Raw genomic sequence first — 25,116 nt, forward strand, 5'->3', positions numbered from 1 at the left:
ATAAACAATTTGCATAATGTATATTAGCATTATTTAAAAGAGATATGTTATTGATATCATATAAGTAAGTTTTAGTTGATCAAAATCCCAGACAGACATAGTTTAACAAAATCCCAGACATCTATAGCTATTTTAGATATTATACTGTGTGCATAATACAAGGAATTTCCTATTAAAAAACAAAATGCATATGTTCATTTTATATATAAGTTGTAACAAATGCCGGGGATGAGAAACATGTTTTATGATTACCTATGACTATCAAACATGTTCAATATTCAGCTACATGTACAAGTATTTCATCTCTATTACCAAAAGTGTTAATTGAACAAAATAAAGCCGACATTAATAAATAAAAAATTATATTTTTCCCTACATTTTTTCTTGAATTATATATGGAAGTGAGAACTTGAGGTTTTTTTTTTAGTTGTAGATAGCAAACAGGAGGAAAAAATCCCCATCTGATGCCTGAACAGTTTGTGAAATACGTGAACAATGATCTTTTGACAATCTTTCCTCGCTAATTTTCTCGACTTTACCACAATGAAATCTATTTTATGGGATTCCGTAGGTGTTTATAGTGCAATGTTTACTTTCGAAGACAAAAATCAACAAATCTATTGCGGACCACGGGTAGATGCACAGAAGGTGAGAATGGCGACACATGCCTTAAATTAACGGGTTTTCATCAAAATCTTACATTGTTTGATGTAACAGTTAGTCTCCATCGCATGAATAAGGAACCTCATAATGCGCTTAATAGACCTACAGAAAAGTAAATTAACCAAAACATCACCAAAAGTCACATCAAACAGACACCCCGACTTCTTTCTCGGTAAATCCAAACACAATCACAAAACATACTCGGAAATATTTATTTAAACTCAAATATTACTTTCTCTACCATGTGTTTACCCATTCAATAATATACATTGAACTTCCATTGTTAACGTCGCACGCGATTGGTTAAGAAAAATTCCACAACACGCGCCCAGTTGCAGCGTTCGCGTGCTTTGTGTTTGTGGGCGTTACCCTCTTGAACTAAAATTATAAACTCGATCGCATATTGTTATAAAATGAAATCATGGTTTTCTTGAATATCATTATCCAACTTTAAGCAGTATGCCCAAATCATTCCTTGTCAAGCATAAAAATATTTGCGCCTTTTACGACGGAGAAGCTATGGAGTCCGGTAACCCAAGCGCATTTCAACTTGTAATGCCAGCATCCACGAATTGTAAGTAATTCTGTAGAAAAATTGTATTTATTTTTAATTTATCAATCTAAACATGATTAAAATTAGATTTATAAAATATTGTGTATATTTCGTTGAGTAAGTTTAAATGACAGCATATCTAATTTTACGTATATACTAGAAAACTAGAAAATAAAATAACATATTAACAAAATCAAAATTATTAATGTATTTATATTTTCATTTCATTTAGAAAATTTGTGCAAATACGGGGAAAAAGGGAGATTATATATATAAGAATCACACAACAGTTTAAATCAAAAATGTAAATCGTACATGTACATATTAACTTAAAACAATTACAGACTTTCAAATATCTTAAATTTTAATTCAGTTTCTTAATAATTCTTTAAATTGATACATAGATATACATATATGTAAGGTATTTATTTTACAATATATTTTGCATGTTAACTATCTATATGTACTATTTAAGCTAAGACAACACATTGATGGGTATTGATCTATGATATCTATTTATAAAATATAACACCACTCTCTTAATTCATTAGCAAATTCATTTATAAATGCACAGCCTTCAGCTGAAATGCAGATAAAGATTTGATATTTTAGTTGCAGGTACTAAACTTAATGGAAAAGAATTTTTAGAAGATCCCTCCTCGGGACCCGGGCATCACCCTGTTGATCACCCCCTTTTACAACCCGGGGGTCTGTTCAGGCCCTGGACTGATCACAGTTTGAAAAGTAGTAGTAAGTATTCGTTTTAAATTTTGTTTGAACAGAAATTCAAGATCATTTTTTCTGTTTTGAACATATTTCATTGAATAAATCAAAAGATTGCAAACAAATTCCTGCAACTAACGGGTGCCTCTCCTTCAATATCACAATATGTCATACAAAAAATAAAACAAATAAATAAATAAAAATGCAAATAATATAAATGGAATTCTGTGAAATAACATGGCAATTAAAATCTGTAAGTTTCATCGATGAATCTATGGACAGCAGCAAAAATAATGTCTTTCTGTTTTTAAAAATAGATCTGAATTAGGTGTCGGACAACATTCATTTGGTAAAATATAAGGTATTTGAGGCTTGGGCATTAAGAAACATCGAAATCATGCCCACTCAATCTCATATTTTTTTTCTTATTCAGTAATTATAGCGCATGTATATATACTGTCCTTAACAAACATTTTGATATTTCTTATACAAAATAATTCCCATATACAAATTTTGCGTAAGAAATAACAATTTTCTCTTGTTAAGGACAGTACACTTCGTAGCTGAAATTTGAAAAACAGACGCTTACATTATTAGCAGTTTGCGTTTAAACATTTCTCAATTTTGACTTCCTTATAACAAGAATAGATATGGGTTACCCCATATCCAAGATATTCGACTTTTAATTTATTCGAATTTTCATTGTGCTCAGATGATTTCTAATAAAAAAAACAAGTATTTACTGACAAAACGTCAGAGATACTCAAGCTGTAGAAAGTCATAATAAAAGTGCCATAAATATCCTAAAACGACAAAATATTTAGGCTACTGAGTTTCAACATCTTTTGTTGAATAAAATATGCATGTACTAGGAAACAAACTGCATGTTCATGTAGATGCATGTAGTGACTATCACAAAGTCGCTAAAAATAGTTTTAATTTCACATAGAACATAGACTAAATATAATTAATCGTATAATTTTAAAAATGTATTTAACACCTCACTCATTTTCAGGAATATTTAAACCAAATAGCATGTTACAGGCCTGTAGCAACGTTTTCAAAGTGAAGGGGGGGGGGGGGGCTCCGAAATATATGGGCCTGTGCTACATGTGTACCATCTAACTTTCCAATGATATAATCTTCTGTAAAAAAAAAATTCAAATCAAGTTCAAGCCGTTATGGATTATCAAAGATAGCCCTTTTTTTTTAAATAGCAAAACTATAGATCTACCAAGGATAGATTTTAATTTATTTTTTAATTTTGTGCTATTAAATTACTATCACCCATAGTATAGGCCGATGTTAAAGATGGTCAACATGTCACCTTTTAGAATGAATGAACTTGTAATCAATGAACTTGTCCAGAGATGCATTAACGGCCGTTGTTAAACGCAAAGGAAAGCGCGAGATCGGTTGCGGCTATGGAGCATCACTGAATATTCCTTCGTCATAGGATAGAATCCGACATTTAACACTTACGCAGCAGTGTTAAGGCGTACTTCGAAGAAATCAACACAATATAAACTTGCATAAATACATACATTTTTAAAATGAATTTTAATTTTGTAAAGGTTCTATATTATCTTATGACTTTAACATTCTTTGAAATAACATTGTATACCCCACTCTGTACTGAATTTGGTTTGGTCACGTTATTTGACAGTCACGTGATAAATGCATGTAATGTGTACTGTATGTAGGTCACAAACACATTTCAATATCGCAAGGGCATACCCTAGTTAAAATTAAAAATTAAAGTAATAGATTGTTTCTATATAACTTGTAGTTTATGGAAAGTGCTGCTGCTTTAGATAGAATTCGCATTTTATTAGTTTAAATTTCAAGTTATCTTGCTAATGTCGAAATATGTGTGACCTTTACCAAGTATTTTATGTATTTATTAAGTTATGCTATCGATTTCAGGAAAGCAGCAGCACTTTTCAAGTTAAGGAATATGTCAATTATGTGTATTCAAAAAATGGTCAAGATCTATTAAGTGTATGCCCTTGCGAAAAGGCGATTTAATGAGGCACCTCGGCGTGAAACATGCACACCCTGAAGACAAAAACACGGTAGAATTAATTCAATACATTCTCTCGATATTTTTTAGATAATGGCACTAAACAAAGGTTTCAGATTTGTATTAATAGTCTACCTAAGATTTGCAAATAATATTCTGTTTCATAATAAAATGCATTTTTCACTGTGAAAAAATCACTTGATCCGCCTCTCACTGCACATAAAATGCGTCAAACTTTACCATGATGACGTCATGTCGACAAGTGCATAGCGATCAGTGACTAGTTTATATCTTGCTGTGTAGGATTTAACTAGCGACAAAAATGAATGCAGTGGTAAGTTTTGATGTAGTTCATTACTCTTATGCAGTTTAGATTCGCAGATTATTTCATTTTCTGTTATAATGAGGAATTGCTATATTTGTGTGATGTCACAGTAAACTTTTCCCGTATAAATTAGGCCCCGCCCCCTTTATGCAGCCTTAACAGAGCTGCGTAATATAGATTTTGAATATACTGATGTTTAGAAGATAAACTTAGTATATTTTCGTGTTTTTAAACTGAGTAGATCGATGACCTAGTCTCTTTTTAGATAACTCAGCCCCTCTAGCCCAATTTAGGGCTTGAGTAAAAAACCTGCACTTCTTATGAAACTGGTGTATAGTTCTAAACTTCTTCATTTCCGTAGCAAATACTGATACCCAGTCTACGTGATCTAAGCGTCTCTAGCAAACGGTGCACACACCTGTGCTTGCAAGACCAAATAGCCTAGGTCTACACACGTGCGAAGATCCTTTCAGACGAGCTCAGAACATTACGTTGCTTTGCCGAGAGGTTACGATTGCAGGTGTTTAACCATAATAACCATTCCGTTATTCATTAAAAGAGAGAAAAAAACACACAGTTAATGATTAACATATCCATTCAAAAGAAATTATAAGGCAATGAACGAACAATAATAATGACAGTAATATAACTGGTGAAAAGATTTATCATTATCAATCGAAGTATGACCTATATATTTTCGGGAAAAAGACTGAGGAGGCAACGAGCGTAGGAATATGAAAACTTTTTATTTGCTTTTCCGGGGAAAAGGTGATTTTCTTAAAATCTTTTTACGTTAATTTTGTTTTCTTTAACGTATTAAATATACATCATTATTCTTAACATTTGTTGTAATCTTGTATCTACTGATCATGAATGGAACTATTTTCGTCGGAGCAATTGTGTGAAGAGTACCTGACTTTAGTAATATATCTTGAATAGATAATATGCACTGATCGAATATATTAAAAATGTTCTTCTTTTAAGCATTGAATCATTATTTTTTGAAAGATAGAGTCTCTTGGCTGCAATTGTGTGTGCAACAAATTTTGATAACGCGCTAACGCTCGATATGAAAATTTGTTTCCACATACGGTTGCAGTTATGAGACTAAATCTTTCAAAAAATAATGATTCAATGCTTATATTTACATTTTCAACTCCTTGTCTTGACTGCAAATGTGATTTATATTTCAAAATCCCTTTATTTTATCCTTCGGGTAAGTTACAATTTATAGAAGAGCCGTTGCAACAGCTTCTGTTCAATGTGATTTTCGCTTATTACATGACGTTGCACTTCCACGATGTTCAACGTTTGTGACGTCAAAATAAAACACATACTTAAACCTTTTGACCCCCTTTCCATGTTATGGTGTTTTGAATGCCATAGCTTTCCTCACATTTTATAAGCAAAATACATGTGGAATGTAAATATTTGATTCTGAAGAAACAAAAATGGTAATTTCTTTACTGATAATTACTTTTGACGAGGGTCTTTTTTTAAATTAGATATAGGTTGTACTCACGCTTAGAAAAAATTAACTAAAGCAAAAATTAACTCTATACACACCTTCTAAGCAATTCTATTTGTATTTTTATGTAATCTTCTTAAATATCCAATTTTCTAAAATTTAAGTTTGTAAAGAAATTCAGACTTCAATATTCTAAAATATTTTTTTTTACAGCTGTTGACACTTTGGCCGCAAGACAAATGATGTCGATGGTGCACCCAAGTCTCAGATTTGGTATCGACACACGCTTTCTCCTCCATAACTTTCTCCTGTCCTATAACCACTACTTCGGGGGTTATCCTTTTAAGTACGGAGATCTATATCCCACACAAGGACCGGGACCTCAAACCACGAAAGAGGAGGAACAAATTGACGACATCTCCTTGCTGGAGACGACAAATGGCGCTTATGAGTGCACGAAGTGCAGCAAATTCTTCAGCACACCGCACGGGCTGGAAGTTCACGTGCGAAGGTCACACAGCGGTTCAAGGCCGTATGCATGTGAAATCTGTAACAAGACTTTTGGACATGCCGTTAGCTTAGACCAACATCGCGTTGTTCACACACAAGAGCGTAGCTTTGAGTGCAAGCAATGTGGAAAATGTTTCAAGAGATCGTCAACATTGTCCACTCATCTGCTGATTCACAGCGACACAAGACCATATCCTTGTCCGTACTGCGGAAAAAGATTTCACCAGAAGTCGGATATGAAAAAGCACACTTACATACATACAGGTATTTATTGAAAAGCATTTGCATTTATTATTTATTTTTTCCCGATAACATTTTGCAGATATATTTATGACATTATACAATCCTAAAAAATAAAAAATTCAGAATTAGAAAAATGAACTGCAACAAAATCGAAAACATTTCCATCTATTATAGACAATCATTCATTTGTTATTGATAAGGGGCACCATGTGCCGTATTATTCCTAAATGTGAAAGGTTAAAATCATTTTGCGTTCGCGACATGAATCGGATTGGGCCTCTCTAGTGATATGTTACAAGGGACATCGTTACCAGATTTTGTCCCTTATCTAAGCAGAATCTGGAATGATGTTTTCTAAACAGAGGTAATACAGTAGAGAGACTCTGACAATCCTAAAATGTCAACCACAGATTGTTAATGGTTCATCTTGTTCTAAATCGCCAAAGCGGCCTCAAGGGACCGCTTAGGCAAAATGTCACCTCTCTTAATTGAAATTAATGACTGATGATGTATAATATCTCCAGAGATTTGTTTTCAAGAATGCAAAGTAAATTAATAATGATTATCTTGTCAATAAGATTTTTGACAATAATTCTGTTATTTTAAGAACAAATCGCTTTCTTAACAGTTTCATAGATTAATATCTCTGCTGATATCACACTATCACACGCTTCTTTAAAATGTTAAAGAACAATAACTTATTCAATACATTATTAAGGGTTTTAAAACTGGATTTAAATGTTTTTTTTTGTCAAATATAATGTCATCTTCTTCATTCGTAGATTCAGTAAAGATTTGATTTTGGGGGACATTTTATGCAGAATCAGATTTTTTTACAGGAGAAAAGCCACACAAATGTCTTCAGTGCGGTAAGGCTTTCAGCCAGTCTTCAAATCTGATCACACACAGCAGAAAACACACAGGCTTCAAACCATTTGCTTGTGAAAAATGCGGGCGCGCATTTCAGAGAAAAGTGGACCTCCGGCGTCACATGGAAACCCAGCATACCGTTACCATGGAAAGGGGAGTGATATCTTCGATGATGTTCCCATACGGTGTTCACAGGAAGTAAACAGACGCAATCTTAGTTGTGTTACTGAGCATTACAGTATTATAGTCAATTTATTTATTGTTATTTATTGTATTTTTTTATTTTGAAGTGCTCTACTCGTGCTTTTGTATTAATATATTTTATAATCTTGAATTCGAAAAAAAAAAGTTGACAGAAAGTCACTTAAGAAAGTTTTTCTTATAAAATGGATAACTTCTTAACAACAAATTGAAAGTTTCCATTTAATCGAATGTGTCAAATAGTGAGTCAGCGGATATGAAAGCGATTCGTTTTTCTTTTTATAATGAAATATTTTGAGATTGAAAAAAAAAAAATAAAATCTTTGACAAATGAAACTGTTAATTAATTCTCCACTCTTTGAAACCCAGTTTCTCAGCAAGAACCAGCTGGACCTTCACAGGAACACCTTGTCAATATATTGAGAATGAAACTCTTCTCTGATCCCTATTCGAGTATTTATGTACAGAAATGCGAAGCATGGTAATTATCTAAAATCCTAGAATAATGAATTTACCTGATTTTGTTTGCTCAATATGAAATCGTATCCAATTAATTACTGTATTGACGAGGGCTTAGAAAAGGATTGGTGGCACACCGTTGTTATCAGTAATTAGTAAGGGGTACTCAAAGAAAATCAGCAGTTACTGGTCGATACCGGCGTCTCTGTAGTGTGTGCACATCGTTTGTTTTTGTGCAATTCTATGCAAGAAGTAAAGTCTGGGCATATTCTGCTATGTGTAATCCCTTTGTTCTTGTGTCAAAATCTAGATTTTATTTTTTTTGTTGAAGTCTTCTTTTCTTTTAAATCAATCTTGCTCTGTTGATGAACAATTGATAAAATGGGATATTACATGTAATTTAACGGAAAGGAATAGAACAAGGTCATTACTTACTTCAATGCAGAGTGCATGGTTAGCGAAGTGGAAACTTAAAAAATTCTTTTCAGTGTAAAGTCCTGTACTGGACTGACGCAAATATACTATAGTAGTAGTTATGTGTACGAATATCTGAAATTGCATGCGTATTAATCTTATAAATTATGGATGTGACAAAAAGGATTTTAGAGATTATCTGTTTTCAAGGAAACATTTTGATTGCACCCTTATATGGTCATTCTCGGCTAACTCCGATACACTCAATACAATCCTTGGAAGATACGAGGGGTGATCAAAAAGTTCGCGATCTACATGTATCTCTATATTTACAAAACTACTATTCAGATCAGAATAAAATTTGGCACATATATAGTCATAAATATGTTCTATAAAAAGCAGATGTTACGTAATGTTTTGCTCCACGTTTGTGACGTCACAATGTGAAAATGACATCAATATGTAGATAACTTGTGTCAAAACATGAAAAACAACGAAAGGCTGTAAAGTTTAACGTATATCTTAAAAATTTCTTTGCAGTAGATTTAATAATTTGTACAAGGTTTATGAAGACAAATGGATTGCCAGAAGTTCAATCATTAATTGGATTGATCGTTTTAGTGAAGGAAGGGAGATGGTTTAAAATGATGTTTGTTTTGGTGCCTAGTGAAAGTAAGCTTAGGAAGATATATGTCCTTAGTTGATCAATTTGTTATGAAAGATAGTCAAGTTACAATTAAAATATAGTTGAAGATCTTAAGAATATCATAATTATTAAATCCCTAAAACATCGTTTACTTTAGACTTTAAACATATCAGATATGATAAAAAGAAGGCGCCCATACTTTATCCACAATGGAAAAACAACGCACCCAAGACGGAGAAGTCGGGATGTGATGGTCACCATGCTCATTCTGGGAAAAGATATCCTTATCCACCCATCCTATTGCCGATATTTGGCCATTTGTGACAAATGAATTATTCTTGTTTTAAAAAATAACTTGCATGTTAGAAAATATAAGACTCAGAAAAATCTTTTAGCTTCTGTGAACAGAACGCTACGGAGCATGTCACGTGACCGCCTAGATCACATGATTCGCGTATGGGCAGAACGGTGGCAGTTGTGCATTGAAATTGTAGAGAATAAACACCGAAACCTAAATTTATTTCTTAGGGAAGGTATCCGATTAGTTAGCGAATTTTTTGATCACCCCTAGTATAGAAATTCAATGTCATGTATTGATGCATGGCTTCACCGGAACTACCTTTTAACTTATTTTGCCTCCGCATTGCTTAAAGACCCCTAAAATTCTTTTTCTACTGCCTCCTTGTATTATATTACTTTTAATTACAATCTTCTGTTATTTGAAAGCATGTGGAATAATTTTGAGGATCTTGATCACATGATCGTATAAGCAAATTGATTGAACATCTAGTGTGCGAGGTACGGGCCGCGCGAGGAGCTCCGAGTGCTTTTATCATGTGGAAGCACGATGCTAGTGGGTTTGAATTCTAGTATTTATCTCCTTGCTTATAACATGTCAAGTAAATGCACTGATACTTCTTATTGGTAGGATGTCTGTTTATAACTAAGTGGGAGACGTAAAACTTTGAAACAAGTTATTTGATCAAAGTCAAGTTGAAATACAAAGTGTATTGATCAAAGTCAACTTGAAATACAAAGTGTATATTTTTTTGTCAATTTCAGTAATTGAGAAATATTAGAAACACATATTTGGTACAAACTTATCATATAACCGGAAGATAAGTCAAAACCTCGAAACAAACCCATTCAAAAAAGAAGTTAAATACGACAGGGTTGGAAGTTTAAAATCCCTATCTATACTCCAAAAGTTTTATTAAGAAACATAGAATTCACAAACAATGTAGCTACCTTAGGACGTCATAGACTCGAATTTAAGTATAAAATTCTTGTTTGAAACAGGAATTTGCAACTGAGAAAGATTGAAAGTTCACACTTGTTCAAAATAGCTTTCTATCAGAGAATGTGTCACGACCTTTAACCAGCGTCATTTGTCAGGCCCGTAGGAAGCAATTTCACTGGGGATGGGGGGCACTACCATGCAAAACAATGTCACCTTTGAGGGGCACAAGCATGAGAATTTTACAAGGTCAAGGTCACAAACGTTAGATATGCTATCGAATAACCTTTGACACAGATACTGCTTATGTTTACACGTATGTTCATGCTTTATGTTTTGACCCTGCCTAAGGGTCATTTGTTCAAGACTTGGGTCAAAAAGATGGGACGTGAACAACATTATGTTGTCCATAGTTCTATAATTTGAAAACAGTACAAGGATAAAGTCTGCTTTAGAAATTAAGACGTAACATGATCCTGAATCAAGTTCTTTGAGGGTCAAAGAAGTATTAAGTTTCTGTATGCAGTATTTCTAAATATAAATTACTCTGTCCCTCGGGAAGAACCCCCTCCCCAAAGTAAGGACAGCTCTATCTTGGGCAGATTTATCAATAATCGTGTTACATAGTCATTTTTATGCCCCCGGATCGAAAGATCCCGGGGGTATATTGTTTTTGTCCTGTCTGTCTGTTTGTCTGTCTGTCTGTTGTCAACTTTAACCTTGCCCATAACTTTTGATTGGTTAGAGCTATGACTTTCGTATTTCACATGTGTACTCCTAGTGACAAGACCTTTCTTTGGGTACCATCATATTTGACCTTTTGACCTTGACCTTGGAGTTTGACCCACTTTTGCAAAATTTTATGAGACTTTAACCTTGGCCATAACTTCTGAGCAGTTGGTGCTTGGGGTTTCAAGCTTCACATGTGTATTCTTTGTGACAAGGCCTTCCTTTGGAAACCAACAACTTTGACCTTTTGACCTTGACCTTGGAGTTTGATCTACTTTTGAAAAACTTTAACCTTGGCCATTACTTTTGAACAGTTGGTGCTTGGGGCTTCAAACTTCACTTGTGTATTCTCTGTGACAAGGCCTTCCTTTGGATACCAACAACTTTGACCCTTTGACCTTGACCTTGGAGTTTGACCCTTTGACCTTGACATAGGAGTTTGACCTACTTTTGAAAAACTTTAACCTTGGCTATAACTTTTGAATGGTTGACGCTAGGGCTTTCATACATCTCAAATGCAATCCTTGTAACAAGACCTTTCTTTGGATACCAACCACTTTGACCTTGACGTTTTACTTACTTTTTAAAAAACTTAACCTTCGCCATAACATTTGAACAGCTGCAGCTAGGGCTTTCAAATTTCACATGTATATTTCTCGAGACAAGACCTTTCTTTGGGTACCAACATTTTTTATCTTTTGGCCTGGGTTTTGACTTGCATTTGAGAAACTTTAACCTTCGACATAAGCTGTCATACAGGGGCATCAGTGTTTCACAAACACATCTTGTTGAAATTTTATGTTAAAACTGAATCACCTAACATGGCAATGATTATAACGTTGAAGAATTATCATACACATGTCTCGCTTTTTCACTCTCTTTTACTCGATCGATAGATGTATAAATATCTTTTACGTATTTTCATTAAAAACATAAGTTTTCAACATTATTTTGAACTGAAAATGTTTAATGACGATTCTATTCAATAAATAGACTTCAAGGGATATATTTTTTCATAATCTAATGTAACATACGAGTAGTATTCCCAAGGGCATTATTTCCTGAATTAAGAGTTTAAAAAGACAATCTCCCACTAGAGCGCGCGCTATGCAAACTTTACTTGCACCTCTTTTATCGTCTAAATAGCAAAAGTCCTGTAAAAAGTGTGAAAAGTATAGTTTTAATTTAGATTTTATTTTCATGATAAATATAAAGATAATTATGTTTTATGCTTTCTGCATCAACTTTATAGTTTCCTTCATCTTGAAAAAATACACTAAAATATCAATTTACTGTTTATGGAACTATTTTGCGCCTTCTATTTGTGATGCAGGGGCTACTTTTGAGACGATAACAGATGTGTTTTCCCTCTGTCATAGTACCGATAGACAAGAAAAAAAGTTACAAATTATTAAATATCAAAATCATATATCTCTAAATACAGGGTGTTTCACCAAATATGTACTTAATTTGCTTGTCTATATTTTTTCGCCCAGTGATAAAATATTTACAAAACAACAACTGTATACATGTATTACAGTATTTTTTTTTGGGGCAATATATATATTATGATATAAACACAGTATACAAAATTACGTAAGATTTTTAAAAAAAAGTTTTGATTACACCGTAAAACGTCAGGTACTGAGTTTTTTTTTTAAATGGATGATAGAAGGTACCTTTATATGTCAATGTTTTAAAAAAGCATATCTTAAAAATAAAAATTTTAATAATCTAGCTTTGCTTAAAATTTCATACTGAAAAAATTGTACGGTTGTGTTCTTACATTTTTGCAAAATTTCCTAACATTTAGTCGGGACGTGTTTGCTGAAATACCCTATATTAAAAAAAATGCAGTCTAAGAATACAAAACTCTAGGCACTCATGCACAACACACTATCCTCAACAGTGTTTATGACGTTGGATGACAAAATACTGTTTAGTTCGACATTGTTTATTATTGGAAAAATGTCTAAAAATCTTTCATATTGCTGGCCATTACATACAAAATGTGGACTGCTTTGAATAATGATTTTAAGGTTTTTCCCCCTGACGAAGCAAAGGTTCGAAATAAATTATCATACTAAGGCATGCACAGTTTTAGTTTTATTCCTGTTGATGAGTCAGACGCAGAAGGATTGTTTAAGGCCTCAATTGTATCGAGTTTATATTTGTTCGTGTACATTGACTGCTTATTTCTTTACATGAATTAGACAATCATTGATATCATTTTTATGAAAATACAATGTTACTTTTGAGATTACATTTACAAGCTTATTTTAAGAAACAAGCTGCAATTAAAATATAAATATACAAGTATAATGAATAAAATAAATGCAACACTAGCCCTATATCATATCACTTACTTTCTTATCCTCGCCGTGCCCCGGAGGACGCATGAGGTCGTTCAACAAAGAACGCCTCTTACGGCGGTCGCTGGCAACAACCTGGCCCTCCTTCCACCTGCTCCAACCCAGTTCTCTTTCTCTCTCAACAGAGCGTCACCAAATGTTCTTTGGCCGTCCTCTTCTTCTCTTTCCCTCAGGGGCCCATGTGAGAGCTGTCATATAATTTCCTGATTATGTCCACATATACAGTATTGTGCCATTAGTGATCGTCCAAAGTCGCGTGCATTGCGTATTTTTTATGTTTTAGCACAACTTTATCTGCATACTATAAATAAACAAAGGTACTGTTGTCGGTGAAAATGACGCTATTTTAAGAATGTCCTCATGACTATCACGTGACAAATTTACACGTCACAAATTCTCGTCTGCTGGGTATATTGTCAATGTAAACAATATGGCTTCTGCTCGGAAAGAGTTAAGTAAAGATGTCAAAGAAGTGGTTGTTTCTTTGTATCAAACGGGACTGAAACAGCAAGAAATATCTCGTAGATTGGGAATACCCCGAACAACAATAACATCGGTGATAGATCGTTTTCGGAAGCGAGGTTATATAGAAAATATACCAAGAAAAGGGAGACAAGCAAAACTGGATGACAGAGATGCACGACAGCTTTTGCGGTCAGTAAAAGAAAACAGAAAACGAAGTTTGTCCGATATCACTGCCATATTTAACCAACATAGAGCTTCTACTGTTTCAAAACGAACTGTGCAGAGAACTTTATATAAGCAGGGATATTTTAGGAGAATAGTAAGAAAACGAATCAGAATTCGTGAAGTCAATCGTAAAGCTCGGCTTTCTTGGTGCAGAGGCAACCGTTACAAAACTGTCGACAATTACTGGCAGAGAGTAATATTCAGTGATGAATGTAAAGTAGACATTGGATCTGATAGTCGCGTATTTATCTGGAGAAAGGTCGGCGAGGACTGGCTACCCTGTTGTTTATCGCAGCCTCCAACGCCTAAGTTCAGTTTGATGGTATGGGGATGTGTAACCTTTAATGGTGTAGGCACACTAACTGTCGTAGATGGCAATATAAATGCCCAAAAATATATTGATATCATTGATGAACACTTGTGGCCGGTTATTGTGCGTCATTTTCCTCAGAATAATTGCATCTTCCAAGACGATAATGCACCCATACATAGAGCCCGTTTAGTGCAAGAATTCAAGGTACAAAATAATATTCACTCTATGTTTTGGCCAGCTCAGAGTCCCGATTTAAACATTATAGAGAACGTATGGCTCAGAATCAAAAGAGAACTGAAAAATGGCGACAGAATTATCACCTCCAAAAATGAACTGGAGACAGCCATTAGACGAGTGTGGACAAATATCCCGGTTGACTACATTCAGAGTCTTTACAAGTCGATCCCCCGAAGAATACAAAGACTATTACGATCAAAAGGCTACATAACAAAATACTAAGGTAAGAAAATGAATTATTTATTTTTTTATTTCAAGTTTTCCTAACCAGTCGAGTTGCGCAATAGCGGCGGCCATTTTGAATTTGGACGATCACTAATGGCACAATACTGTATTTCAGGAATCCCATACTGCCTTAGTGTGTCCCACAGTTTCTTATTATGCTGTCAAAGGCTCTTTTAAAGTCTATATGAAGTTTATGTACAGTGGTGCTTGCTACTATATAGATTGTTCTAATATATTTCTTAGTATGTAAATCTGTTTCATTGCTCCTATTCCTTTTCGATATGCAGCTTGCTCTGGTCTTAGGCTGTCTTCTATTCCATCTCTAATTCTGTCAATCACTATTCTGCAGAACACTTTAGATGGCACTGATAGTAGTGATATTCCTCAACAGGCCTCTAAGTGGCCTCTAAAATTTAAGCGCCAGCTGGCGCCTTATCAAAAAAATTTAGTCGTCAATGCAAATTTTTAGTCGCCAGGCAATTTTTCTAAGTTGCCAACTTTAAAAGTTAATGGAATATATGGACCCATGACGTGCCTAAGAAAACATGACATGTCCATTGCTAAAAATAATTTCCTCTTCTTTTAAAATTCCTTTCCCTATTTCAGAAAAATTGTTAAAAATGTGAAAATTTCCGGAATTCGAGGATCAGCAAGTCAATTTAAATGGTCGCCAATTTGGCGACTTATGGAAGATTTTTAGGCGCCAATCAAAACTTTTAGGCGCCATGGCAACTAAATTAGTCGCCAATTAGAGCCCTGCTCTATAGTTGTCACATATTGTCAGATCTCCTTTCTTAGGTATTTTGACAGTGAGCGATCTCTTCCAGTCTGTTGGTATTTCCTGCTCACTGATGATTCTGTTCAATAAATCTGCTAACTCTGATGTTGTATATGATATGCTCTCCTTTTGTAGTTCTGCATTGATGTTATCTATGCCAGGGCTCTTTCCATTCTTCATTTTTTGGATCGCCTTTTTAACCTCCTCCTCTATTATTGGTGTTGTGTCAATTTCAGCAATTATGTTCTCTTGGATGATGAATCCCTCGGGTAATTCTGTTGCTTCTGTTGGAACATTAAGGACCTCTTCAAAATGCTCTTTCCATCTTTCCAATATTTTTCCGTTCTCGATGGTTAGCTCACCATTTTTGGACCCTATGCCACTTGTTCTGTTTCTTTTTCCCCCACAAAGCTGCTTTGTCAGTTGGTAAACTTCACTCAGGCGGTTTGTGTTTGATGTGTTCTCTGCTTTGTGTGCTGTATCCTCCAGATTTTTCCTTTTATCAGCTCTTGCTCTTCTTATAACATCTTTGTCTTTTGTCCAATATTCTCCGAATTTATCTATTTCTTCTTTTAGTTTCCTTCTTTCATCTATGATTCTGTATGTTTCTGCAGTAAGCAGTGTTTCCTTTTCTTCTGGCCCAAGATCTTTTCTGCTGTTTCATTATATACCTCTTTCACAAGGGTCCATTTTTCGTTGACTGTGTTTTCCTCCTCAGACAACTGCTGAACCTATTCCTTATTTCAAGCTGGAATCCTTTGCATATTCTCGGATCTTTCAGCTTACTGACATCATACACCTTCCTGTTGCATTCTTTTGGTTTTGAGTTTCTGCAGAGCTTCAACTTCACTTTAGCCAGATGGTGATCTGAATTGGCATCTGCACCACGCATAACCCTTACATCGCATACAGACTTCCTGTATCTGCCATCCACCATTATATGATCAATTTGGTTCCTATCTCTTCCATTAGGAGATTCCCATGTAAGCTTGTACATGTCAAGGTGCTTAAAGAGGGTTCCGCAGATGACTAAGTTAATTATTTAGAGCGCACATTTCAGCTAACTTCATGCCGCTTTCATTCATAGTCCCAGTGCCCTCTTGTCCCATGACTCTTTCCCATCTTTCACTTGACTTTCCAACTTTTGCATTCGCATCGCCCATTACCATCAGTATATCATGTTTTGGCAATTTTGCAATCTCTTTCTGTAACTGTTCGTAGAAGGTGTCCTTATCCGCTTCGTTTGTTGGGCTGTATATTTGTATTAATGTTAGCTTAGCAAAACGGGAGAAAAAGCGTGCGCTGATGATTCTATCATTAACAGGATTCCATTCCATCACGCTTTGTCGACTTTTCCTGCTAAGTATAAGCCCTTCTCCTCTATGATGTTCATCAGCTCCGGAGTGCAAGATGCTCACCCCCCTAGGGTGTCTTTGATTCACCAATGCGTGTCCATCTTACTTTGCTCAGTCCCATTATGTCCAACTTGTATCTGTTAAACTCTCTTACGATGTTAACGTTTTCCAATTTGGAACATTGTTCTTACATTCCAACGTCCGATCTTGATGATGTTTTTAGGTGTTGTTATGGATGCCATCTGCGTTCCTTTCAGACTATTAGGGTCCTTTCGGCTTTTTCTAATTGCCGTCATACTTTCGAATTCCCAATGAAGATAATCCTCAACTGGAATCTCGCATGTAGCGCCTACCCTTCCATCCGTGGTACTTATTGTTGTAAAGGTTTTCGTAATCATCTGATTCTTATGGAAGAAGGTGATTTGCCTCAAGTCCAACCTCCAAATTCAAGGGGGGGGGGGATATAGTAGTTGATAACGGTCTTCTACTAAATCCGGGTTGTGGTCAGAATTTTCTCTCCTAGATGAGTTGCAGGCCAAGGCTTTTGAGTCTCATTTTTCCGTTCGTCCTTGCGAAGTTAGCCTGGGGCCGAAAGGTACCCAGTTGTCCGTCTGCTTCCACGTGGAGGCATCGCATAGGACTTGTTGTGGAGAGGCTATGTACTGAAAGGGGAAGACTTACAATTTGCTTCCCTTTTCGCATTGCTGCCAGCCAGCGGTGAGGACTGAAAGCGAGAGGTGACAAGCACACAGACACCAACGCCAACACACTAGATGCATCACACAACGTCTAGCAGACGCATCACACAACGTCTAGCATACATATCATATCCCTAGATATTTACATATATTTATCTCTAAGTGAAATTAAAAAAATAAATACGTGGGGTGATCAAAAAGTTCGCCAACTATCTCTATATTTACAAAGCCGCTATTCAGATCAGAATGAAAGAGCAAGGGCCACTTAGGGCCTTTTTTGGCCCTGTAAATTTCTGAAAAATCAAAATTGCATAGTTTTAGTTGACAAGGCAATAAATATTACTTGAATACTTGGTGACTGAATTCCTACTAAAAATGACGTAATTTTCTTGCTAGTCAATGCATTATGACGCCATGAATTGCGTCATTATTCACATATCCCGTATATTTCTTCAGAAATGGCCAAAATATGATGATATTTTTCAATATTTCATATACAGCACAACCTCCGATCCAAAATGTGCAAATATATTATGAAAGAACTGCTCACTAAGAATATAAAACATACTTTAATTTTTGGATCGAGGGGTGTGCTCATATTTTAATTCTTTGTTGAAGGTTCTCAAATTCACCTGTTTTCTGCAAAATTCAAGAACATTGCAATTTCACACAACCTGTTTTCCAGTACCTGGACTCTTTAGAGGAAACTTTTATATACAAATTGAAAGCGCCAAGTCTCTACTTTATATTGATGTTGATAAAGTGACATATTGTGTTAGTGGATAAATTGGTTTATCTACAGGGCCATTTTATGCACAAAGTGAACCTACCTCTTTGGCGCACATATATTCATAAACATGTTCTATAAATAGCAGATGTTATGTAATGTTTTATGTTATGTTATGTGTTGTTTATGACGTCACAATGTGAAAATGACGTCAATATGGAGATGACGTTTCACAAAAGATGGCTGACTTAGTCGTACTTGAGCATTGAAAGGTTGTTTAGTTTAACGTATATCTTGGAAATTCCTTTGCAGTAGCATTTAATAATCTGTACAATGTTTATGAAGAAAAAGACTTGCCAGAAGTTCATAAATTGGATTGATCGTTTTAATGAAGGAAGGGAGATGGTTAAAAATGATGTTTGTTCTAATGCCCAGTGAAAGTAAGCTTGGGAAGAGATGTGTCCTTAGTTGAGCAATTTGTTATGAAAGATCGCCAAGTTGGAGTTAGAAATATAGTTGAGTATCTAAAGAATATTATAATTATTAAATCCATAAAATACCGTTTAATTTAGACTTTAAACATATCAGATATGTTAAAAAGAAGGCTACCATACTTTATCCACAATGGAAAAACGACGCATCCAAGACAGAGAAGTCGGGTTGTGATGGTCGCAATGCTCATTCTGGGAAAAGATAACCTTATCCACCTATCCTATTGCCGAGCTTTGGCCATTTACGACAAATGGACTAATCTTGTACTAAAAAATAACTTGCATGGTAAGAAATATAAGACTCGGAAAAAAACTTTTAGCCTATATGAACAGAACGCTACGTGTCATGTCACGTGATCGCCTGGATCACGTGAATCACGCATGGGCAGAACGGTGGCAGATGTCTTTAAAATCGGAGAAGACTACTTAAAAAATAATAAACACCAAAATCTAATTTTATTTTTTATGGCAGTTATTTGATTAGTTCGTGAACTTTTTGATCACCCCTCGTATTTATTTGTATATAATTTTACATAATGTTTATACTTATTTTCAGAGTTTTTTTTTCCTTAAATTTATTAATTAATTTATTTATTTTTATTATTCTTTTTCAATTCTATGCATTTCCAAAGATGTAAAATCAGCTGACAGTTACCAATGCTTTTTCTGTATATTATTGGATGGCACTTTTGCAAACCAAAGGATCATTAGACATCCCTAATTGAAAAAGTTAGTTCAAATACTTTATCAGAGGGATATATATTCATAAACAATTCTTTATTCTGCTCTTATCTTTCAAGTGAATTGTCTGTAGACATGCATAAGTGGGGATTGCAAATTGTGCATAATTTTTAATTTAAAATATAAAAGCCTTAAATTTAAAACAAATTCTGTATTATAATTTTAATTGAATAATCAATGCAAAATCGAAAACAAGTTTTAAAAATATTAAAAATAAAAAAGACAATGATTTATCAATCCTGACAGATTTTATGGACGAACATGACCGCTGCGAACTATGGGAGAAATATTCGATATAAATCCGGACAAAGCCCTGATAATAGTAAACAGTGTAGAGATAACAGCTAGACAAGGTAAGTGTCTTAACACGTGTTTTTCTGATCGTTTGCGTAATTCACCATCGTTCGCGAAGAGTGAAGGTTATGTAAATTTACAATAACAAATCTTAAAAACCAAGAAACAATATATTTAAGATATATATACTTTGAAGAAAAAATAGCATAGCTTTTCAAAATTTTTAGTATTATAAAAAAGAATGAATACAAAACATATCTTAATATATGGTTGTTGAAAATATGTCGAGTATTGCAGACTTTTATCATATTATATTTTTTTGTAATTATAGCATTCATTTTGAACACTCAAAGAAAAAAAAAGAAATTTTGGACAACAGTGGGTGAAAATATTTAAAACGAAACTAAAGTTTTAGCAAAAAGCATCATAAAAAGAATTATAAAATTTGCCTATGCATATGACAAGGTTCTCATATATCTCTATCTATTTTTTTATATTAAAGGAAATTCCACTGATATATCTGGTCTTGTCCTACTTGTATGCATTAGAAAATGGATACATTTCAACATGCTAATGGGTTTGGAATTCTTTTATTCACAAACAATTTCATAAGTAACATAAATGGTAATATGCAGAAATTTTTGGAGGCACTTATTCATTGGTGATTAACGGAGCTTTGTTTAACAGTTTTGCTAAATGATAATGCTGAAGACTCTAATTACAAAGTACATCTTATTATTTTCGTTATAGATACATTCCAAGTAAATTGAAATAAGTTACAGGACATAATTATGCCCTACTTGTTGCTCCAAAGAATGGGAAGCATTACTTGTATGTTTTATCAAAGTGTCAATGTTTGTGAAATAACGTAAAATCTGAACTGGAAATCAAGATGTAATGGATAAGTTTGTTCGGATAATTTTTTTTCGGTATTTCATATTCTAACCAAAAGCGCTTCTGAAGCGGTTATAGATTTTTGTGTTAAATGAATACCTCAGGGCAAATTTAGCTTCTTTTCTGTACATACCGAAACACTTCACAGCAATATTGGTATATAGCATAGTTAGGAGTAAAAACACCAGATCTTTGAATTCCAAGACCCCTATCCCCATGCAATTAGAGATGCATATCTATATGTAGAGACAAACTGTTAACATGATTATAGTCAGCAAGAAGTCCTCTACCAATATTAAGTTTATCAGCAACCATGACAGTATAACGAGGCTTTTAATTATAAGTTCCAAGACAGGACTAAGTTCATATGAAGACATTGTGATTTCCATGTCCCATGGAATAATAAGCCTTCTAGCAAAGTATCTAAGTTACGTTTTTCATGTTCTCTATAGGAATCGGGCCGAGGCCCCAGGGAGGGGCATATTTCTTTTAAGTGAGGCTTGATTATAGTACTGTACTACTTGTATCATGAATATCGATACATGTAGCTCATCACAATTTAAATGAATGATTTAAAATAAATTTACTTCTGGGAAGAATACAATTCCAATTACTCCTTTGCCATGCTCATAATTTGAACTAAGAGTATACATGTACATGTATCTATATAGTGAGTTTGTCTTCGTAGTGCTATACTATTTTCTCTCAGTAGAATTAACTAGATTTATTCTCTATGCTGTATTCCATTTGCTGAAATCCATTTTCTTGTTTTTGCATGCTTTCAGTTTCAAAATGATCAACACCCTGGTGCTTTTTGCATTGCTGGTGGTCGCCATGGGAGCGACTGTTCCCTCTGACCCCTATTCGGCACTTACAGTCCTTAAGCAATCCTGCCGAGACACCAATACTTGTCCACTGGCGTATTCTGAACAGAGTTTGCGCGAACGCCTTACACCCATCCAATATCACGTGACTCGAGAAAAAGGAACAGAGAGGTTAAAATCACAAATAATTATATTAATTTATTATTTAAAAAAATAATAATAATAAACATATCAAAAATAAAAAATGCAAAATGTTCAATAACATTTCAATGTGTGTGTATAACTTTTCTCACTTTTAATTGACTGCATTTTTATCCTACATGTGTACAGACGCTTTTCCCCTGGTTACGACAATCACAAACATGGCATTTACCATTGTATCGTCTGCAATAACACTCTGTACTCATCAAAACACAAGTACAACTCTGGCACAGGATGGCCATCTTTTTACGACAAAATTGGAACGCAGATGGGAATTGTAGAAGACAATTCTTATGGTATGGTTACATTTAATGTACTTAATCCATTTTATTGTGTTTTAAGAATACTTTATTCCCAAAATTTTGCCCAATCAAATCTTCTGATTGATTGATTGCATGTTATTTTACGTCCCGTTCGAGAGTTTTTTTTTTACTCATATAGAGACGTCACCATATACTTCAAATTTAGACCTTTACTCGGCACTTAGGGCCATTGAACAGTGAGGGTTTTATATCGTGCCATGGCCTACCGTGACACGGGGCCTCGGTCTTTAAGGTCTCAACCGAAGGACACGCAACTTTCACTTCAAAGTGCCGAGAGCTTGGCGAAGGAACAGTTGCTTATGTAGCAATATACCCTTATCACATGCATATGGGGTTGATGTCTCTCAGTTGATTCGACACGTAAGAGCATGCTGTACGTATGAAAAATTTCTAAAACGAGGCAAGCTTTTCACAAACAAGTTGATGAAACAAGGATATCAACAGTCTCGTTTGAAGCCATTATTTCGGAAGTTTTACGGTCGATACAATGACCATGTCAGCACATACAACCTATCATTGAGTTCAAATATTGACTGATGTTTTTCATACTAATTTTTAGGCCATTATTTATACACTGAACTGTCAACGGATTTTTCGTTTTTTTTTCGATCGTGGCAGAGGGCACACGGCGGGTGTAACCGGTTGGCAGGGGATGCTCACTCCTCCATGGCACCTGACCCCACCTCTAAATTTTGAAGTCCGTTTGCTCTGCTCCATATTTGTATCGTTTAATTGGACTTTCAAGATTGATTGAATACTGTTCGTTATCTTCATATTTCATTGCTACCTTTTTTATCGACTTAGGAGGGCAGTCGCGGCCCCTATTCGAACACACGACCTTCCGATCACGGAGCGAGCGCTCTACCGACTGAGCTACTGTGACGGTTCGAAACTTCTAAGAAATTCGCTAAACACTAACTTTCTCAACCTGTATATAAAATAATAACAGTTGACTATACAGTAGGCCTTTTCATATGCAACACATTCGAGATTTTCTATTACATCTTTTGTTTCTTGTAGGTATGCACAGATTAGAAGTCACATGTGAACGATGTGGGTCACACATCGGTCACGTGTTCAATGATGGACCTGCTCCTACTGGCCTCCGGTACTGCATGAATTCAGCCGCCATGTTGTTTGTTCCAGATCATAGAAATACTATTCACCAAGAGCCAGTGGGCAAAAAATAAAAGAAATAAATAGACTAAGTATAGATTTGTTAGTCTTTCGTCCGTCTCTCTGACTACCCAATCCAACTGACAGGTTAATTCTTAAGGATAGAGATTCTAGAGACTTTTGGGCGATGCAAAATTTGTCCGATCTCTGAGCAATCTTTGAAAGCCTGTCCCTATTAATGTTGTAGGGAGATCAGAAAGCGCTTGTTGTGCGATGAAAAATTCAGAAAATTGCCACATTTCATGGCGATTTTAACCTAGGCGTTCAAGGAATGCACACTGAAGGATCCTCCAGAGACTGATGTTTCATTTATTTTCCGTGACGACCTCCGAGAGTTTGCTGAGCGATTTATTTGCGACCGATCGAGACCATTGAGAGATGTACGGAGATTACGAGAGATAAAAGTCGACCTAGAGAGATCACCGAAAGAGATCAGTGAGAGATCCTTAGGCGTTCAAAACATTTTTTTAACTACTGAGGGACCATTTGGAGATTTTTCTGTGCTTTATCGGTGTTCTTTATGAGCTTAATTATCTTTAACGCCCTTAACCAGAGGTGGCGACCGTTGAAAAGTTGCTAAGCGTTGTAAAATTAACCAAATCTTTCAACGGTTTGCCGAGTTATTGCCATGATCTCTAAGGATCTTTCAAAGGTCCAAGTCTCCTCAAAGTTTTGACTGTACCTAAAACATTCAGTCAGGACGTAAAGTCTTTTAAAAATACGTCCAAAGAGTTCAAAAAGATAGCCCAACTACCAATAATCTCACAGAGATCCTTAACGAGTGCAAAATACTTAATTCGAATATGCAATTATAATGTTACACTGCTTTTAGTCGTCGGGAGTCAGAACCAGAAAATTATCAAAAGGTGGATATTAAAGATTGCTTATATCACAACCATGAGCTATAAGTAGTTTATACAGAACTAGGAAGCTTTTACATCTCATACGGTTTGTTTGCATCCAAAGCTTCGCAAACCTTCCTCTCAATTTAAAGCATGCACCATAGCATGTATGTCCTAATCAATGCAGCGGAGTTTTCTTCCATTTCCTAGACAATTCAATATGAATACATTTCAATGAGCATTTTCTGCAGTAGGCTAGATTTTAAGGATTGAAAGCAAGATTAAACAACACTCATTATTGCAATATTGCCAACTTAACTAAATTTCTTATCTGGGTGAATTAAAAAAAAAAATGACCACCAAACTGAAATTTTTTGGAAAAATTCAACTACTTATAACATATTTTTCATTTATATCATCATGTTGCACATGCATTCTAGTTTAAAATCCTGAAGTGGCAATAGAACAGACAATTGGATTAAAAAGTTTCAGAATTTTTATTAGTAAAATTTCTTTTGAAAAAAGAAAATATCATTACACCTTAAAAGACTTTCTAAAATACATAATCACTAGAAATAATAGTTTTTTATGCTTCAAAATGGTAAAAGGGGTATAAATGATTAAATCTAGACCTTGATTGAGTATCTTCTCTTGTATATGTGACAAAAATTGGCTTTTTGATTGTTATTTTACATTGTTTTTTCAATTCTTGTTTAAAAAGTTTTAATATGAAAAAAATATGAAGATATAAAATGCCCCAAAATTTACTTTTTTGTCCGTTTAAGTCAATTCTTTAAATCTAAGCCAAAAGAAGAATTTTTATATACGAGTTCTCTTACAAAAAATACTAGATTTTGAAGTGACCGTATGT

General features: G+C 34.7%; 1 protein-coding gene across 1 annotated transcript; it reads left to right on the top strand.

The window, feature by feature from the left end:
* The first annotated feature begins 1,090 nt into the window (after positions 1-1,090).
* Positions 1,091-23,431, top strand: LOC133181308 (zinc finger protein 717-like). Its single transcript, XM_061315832.1, has 7 exons — positions 1,091-1,237; positions 1,829-1,966; positions 5,969-6,529; positions 7,348-7,576; positions 21,665-21,874; positions 22,034-22,200; positions 23,248-23,431. Exons 1-7 carry the CDS (start codon positions 1,123-1,125, stop codon positions 23,415-23,417), a joined length of 1,590 nt encoding a protein of 529 aa, XP_061171816.1. The 5' UTR covers positions 1,091-1,122; the 3' UTR covers positions 23,418-23,431.
* Positions 23,432-25,116: the final 1,685 nt, after the last annotated feature.

Source organism: Saccostrea echinata, unplaced genomic scaffold (genome assembly GCF_033153115.1).
Source record: "Saccostrea echinata isolate AGI-Se365-2 ecotype Australia unplaced genomic scaffold, CSIRO_AGI_Sech_v1 ptg000008l, whole genome shotgun sequence".
Lineage (NCBI taxonomy): Eukaryota > Metazoa > Mollusca > Bivalvia > Ostreida > Ostreidae > Saccostrea > Saccostrea echinata.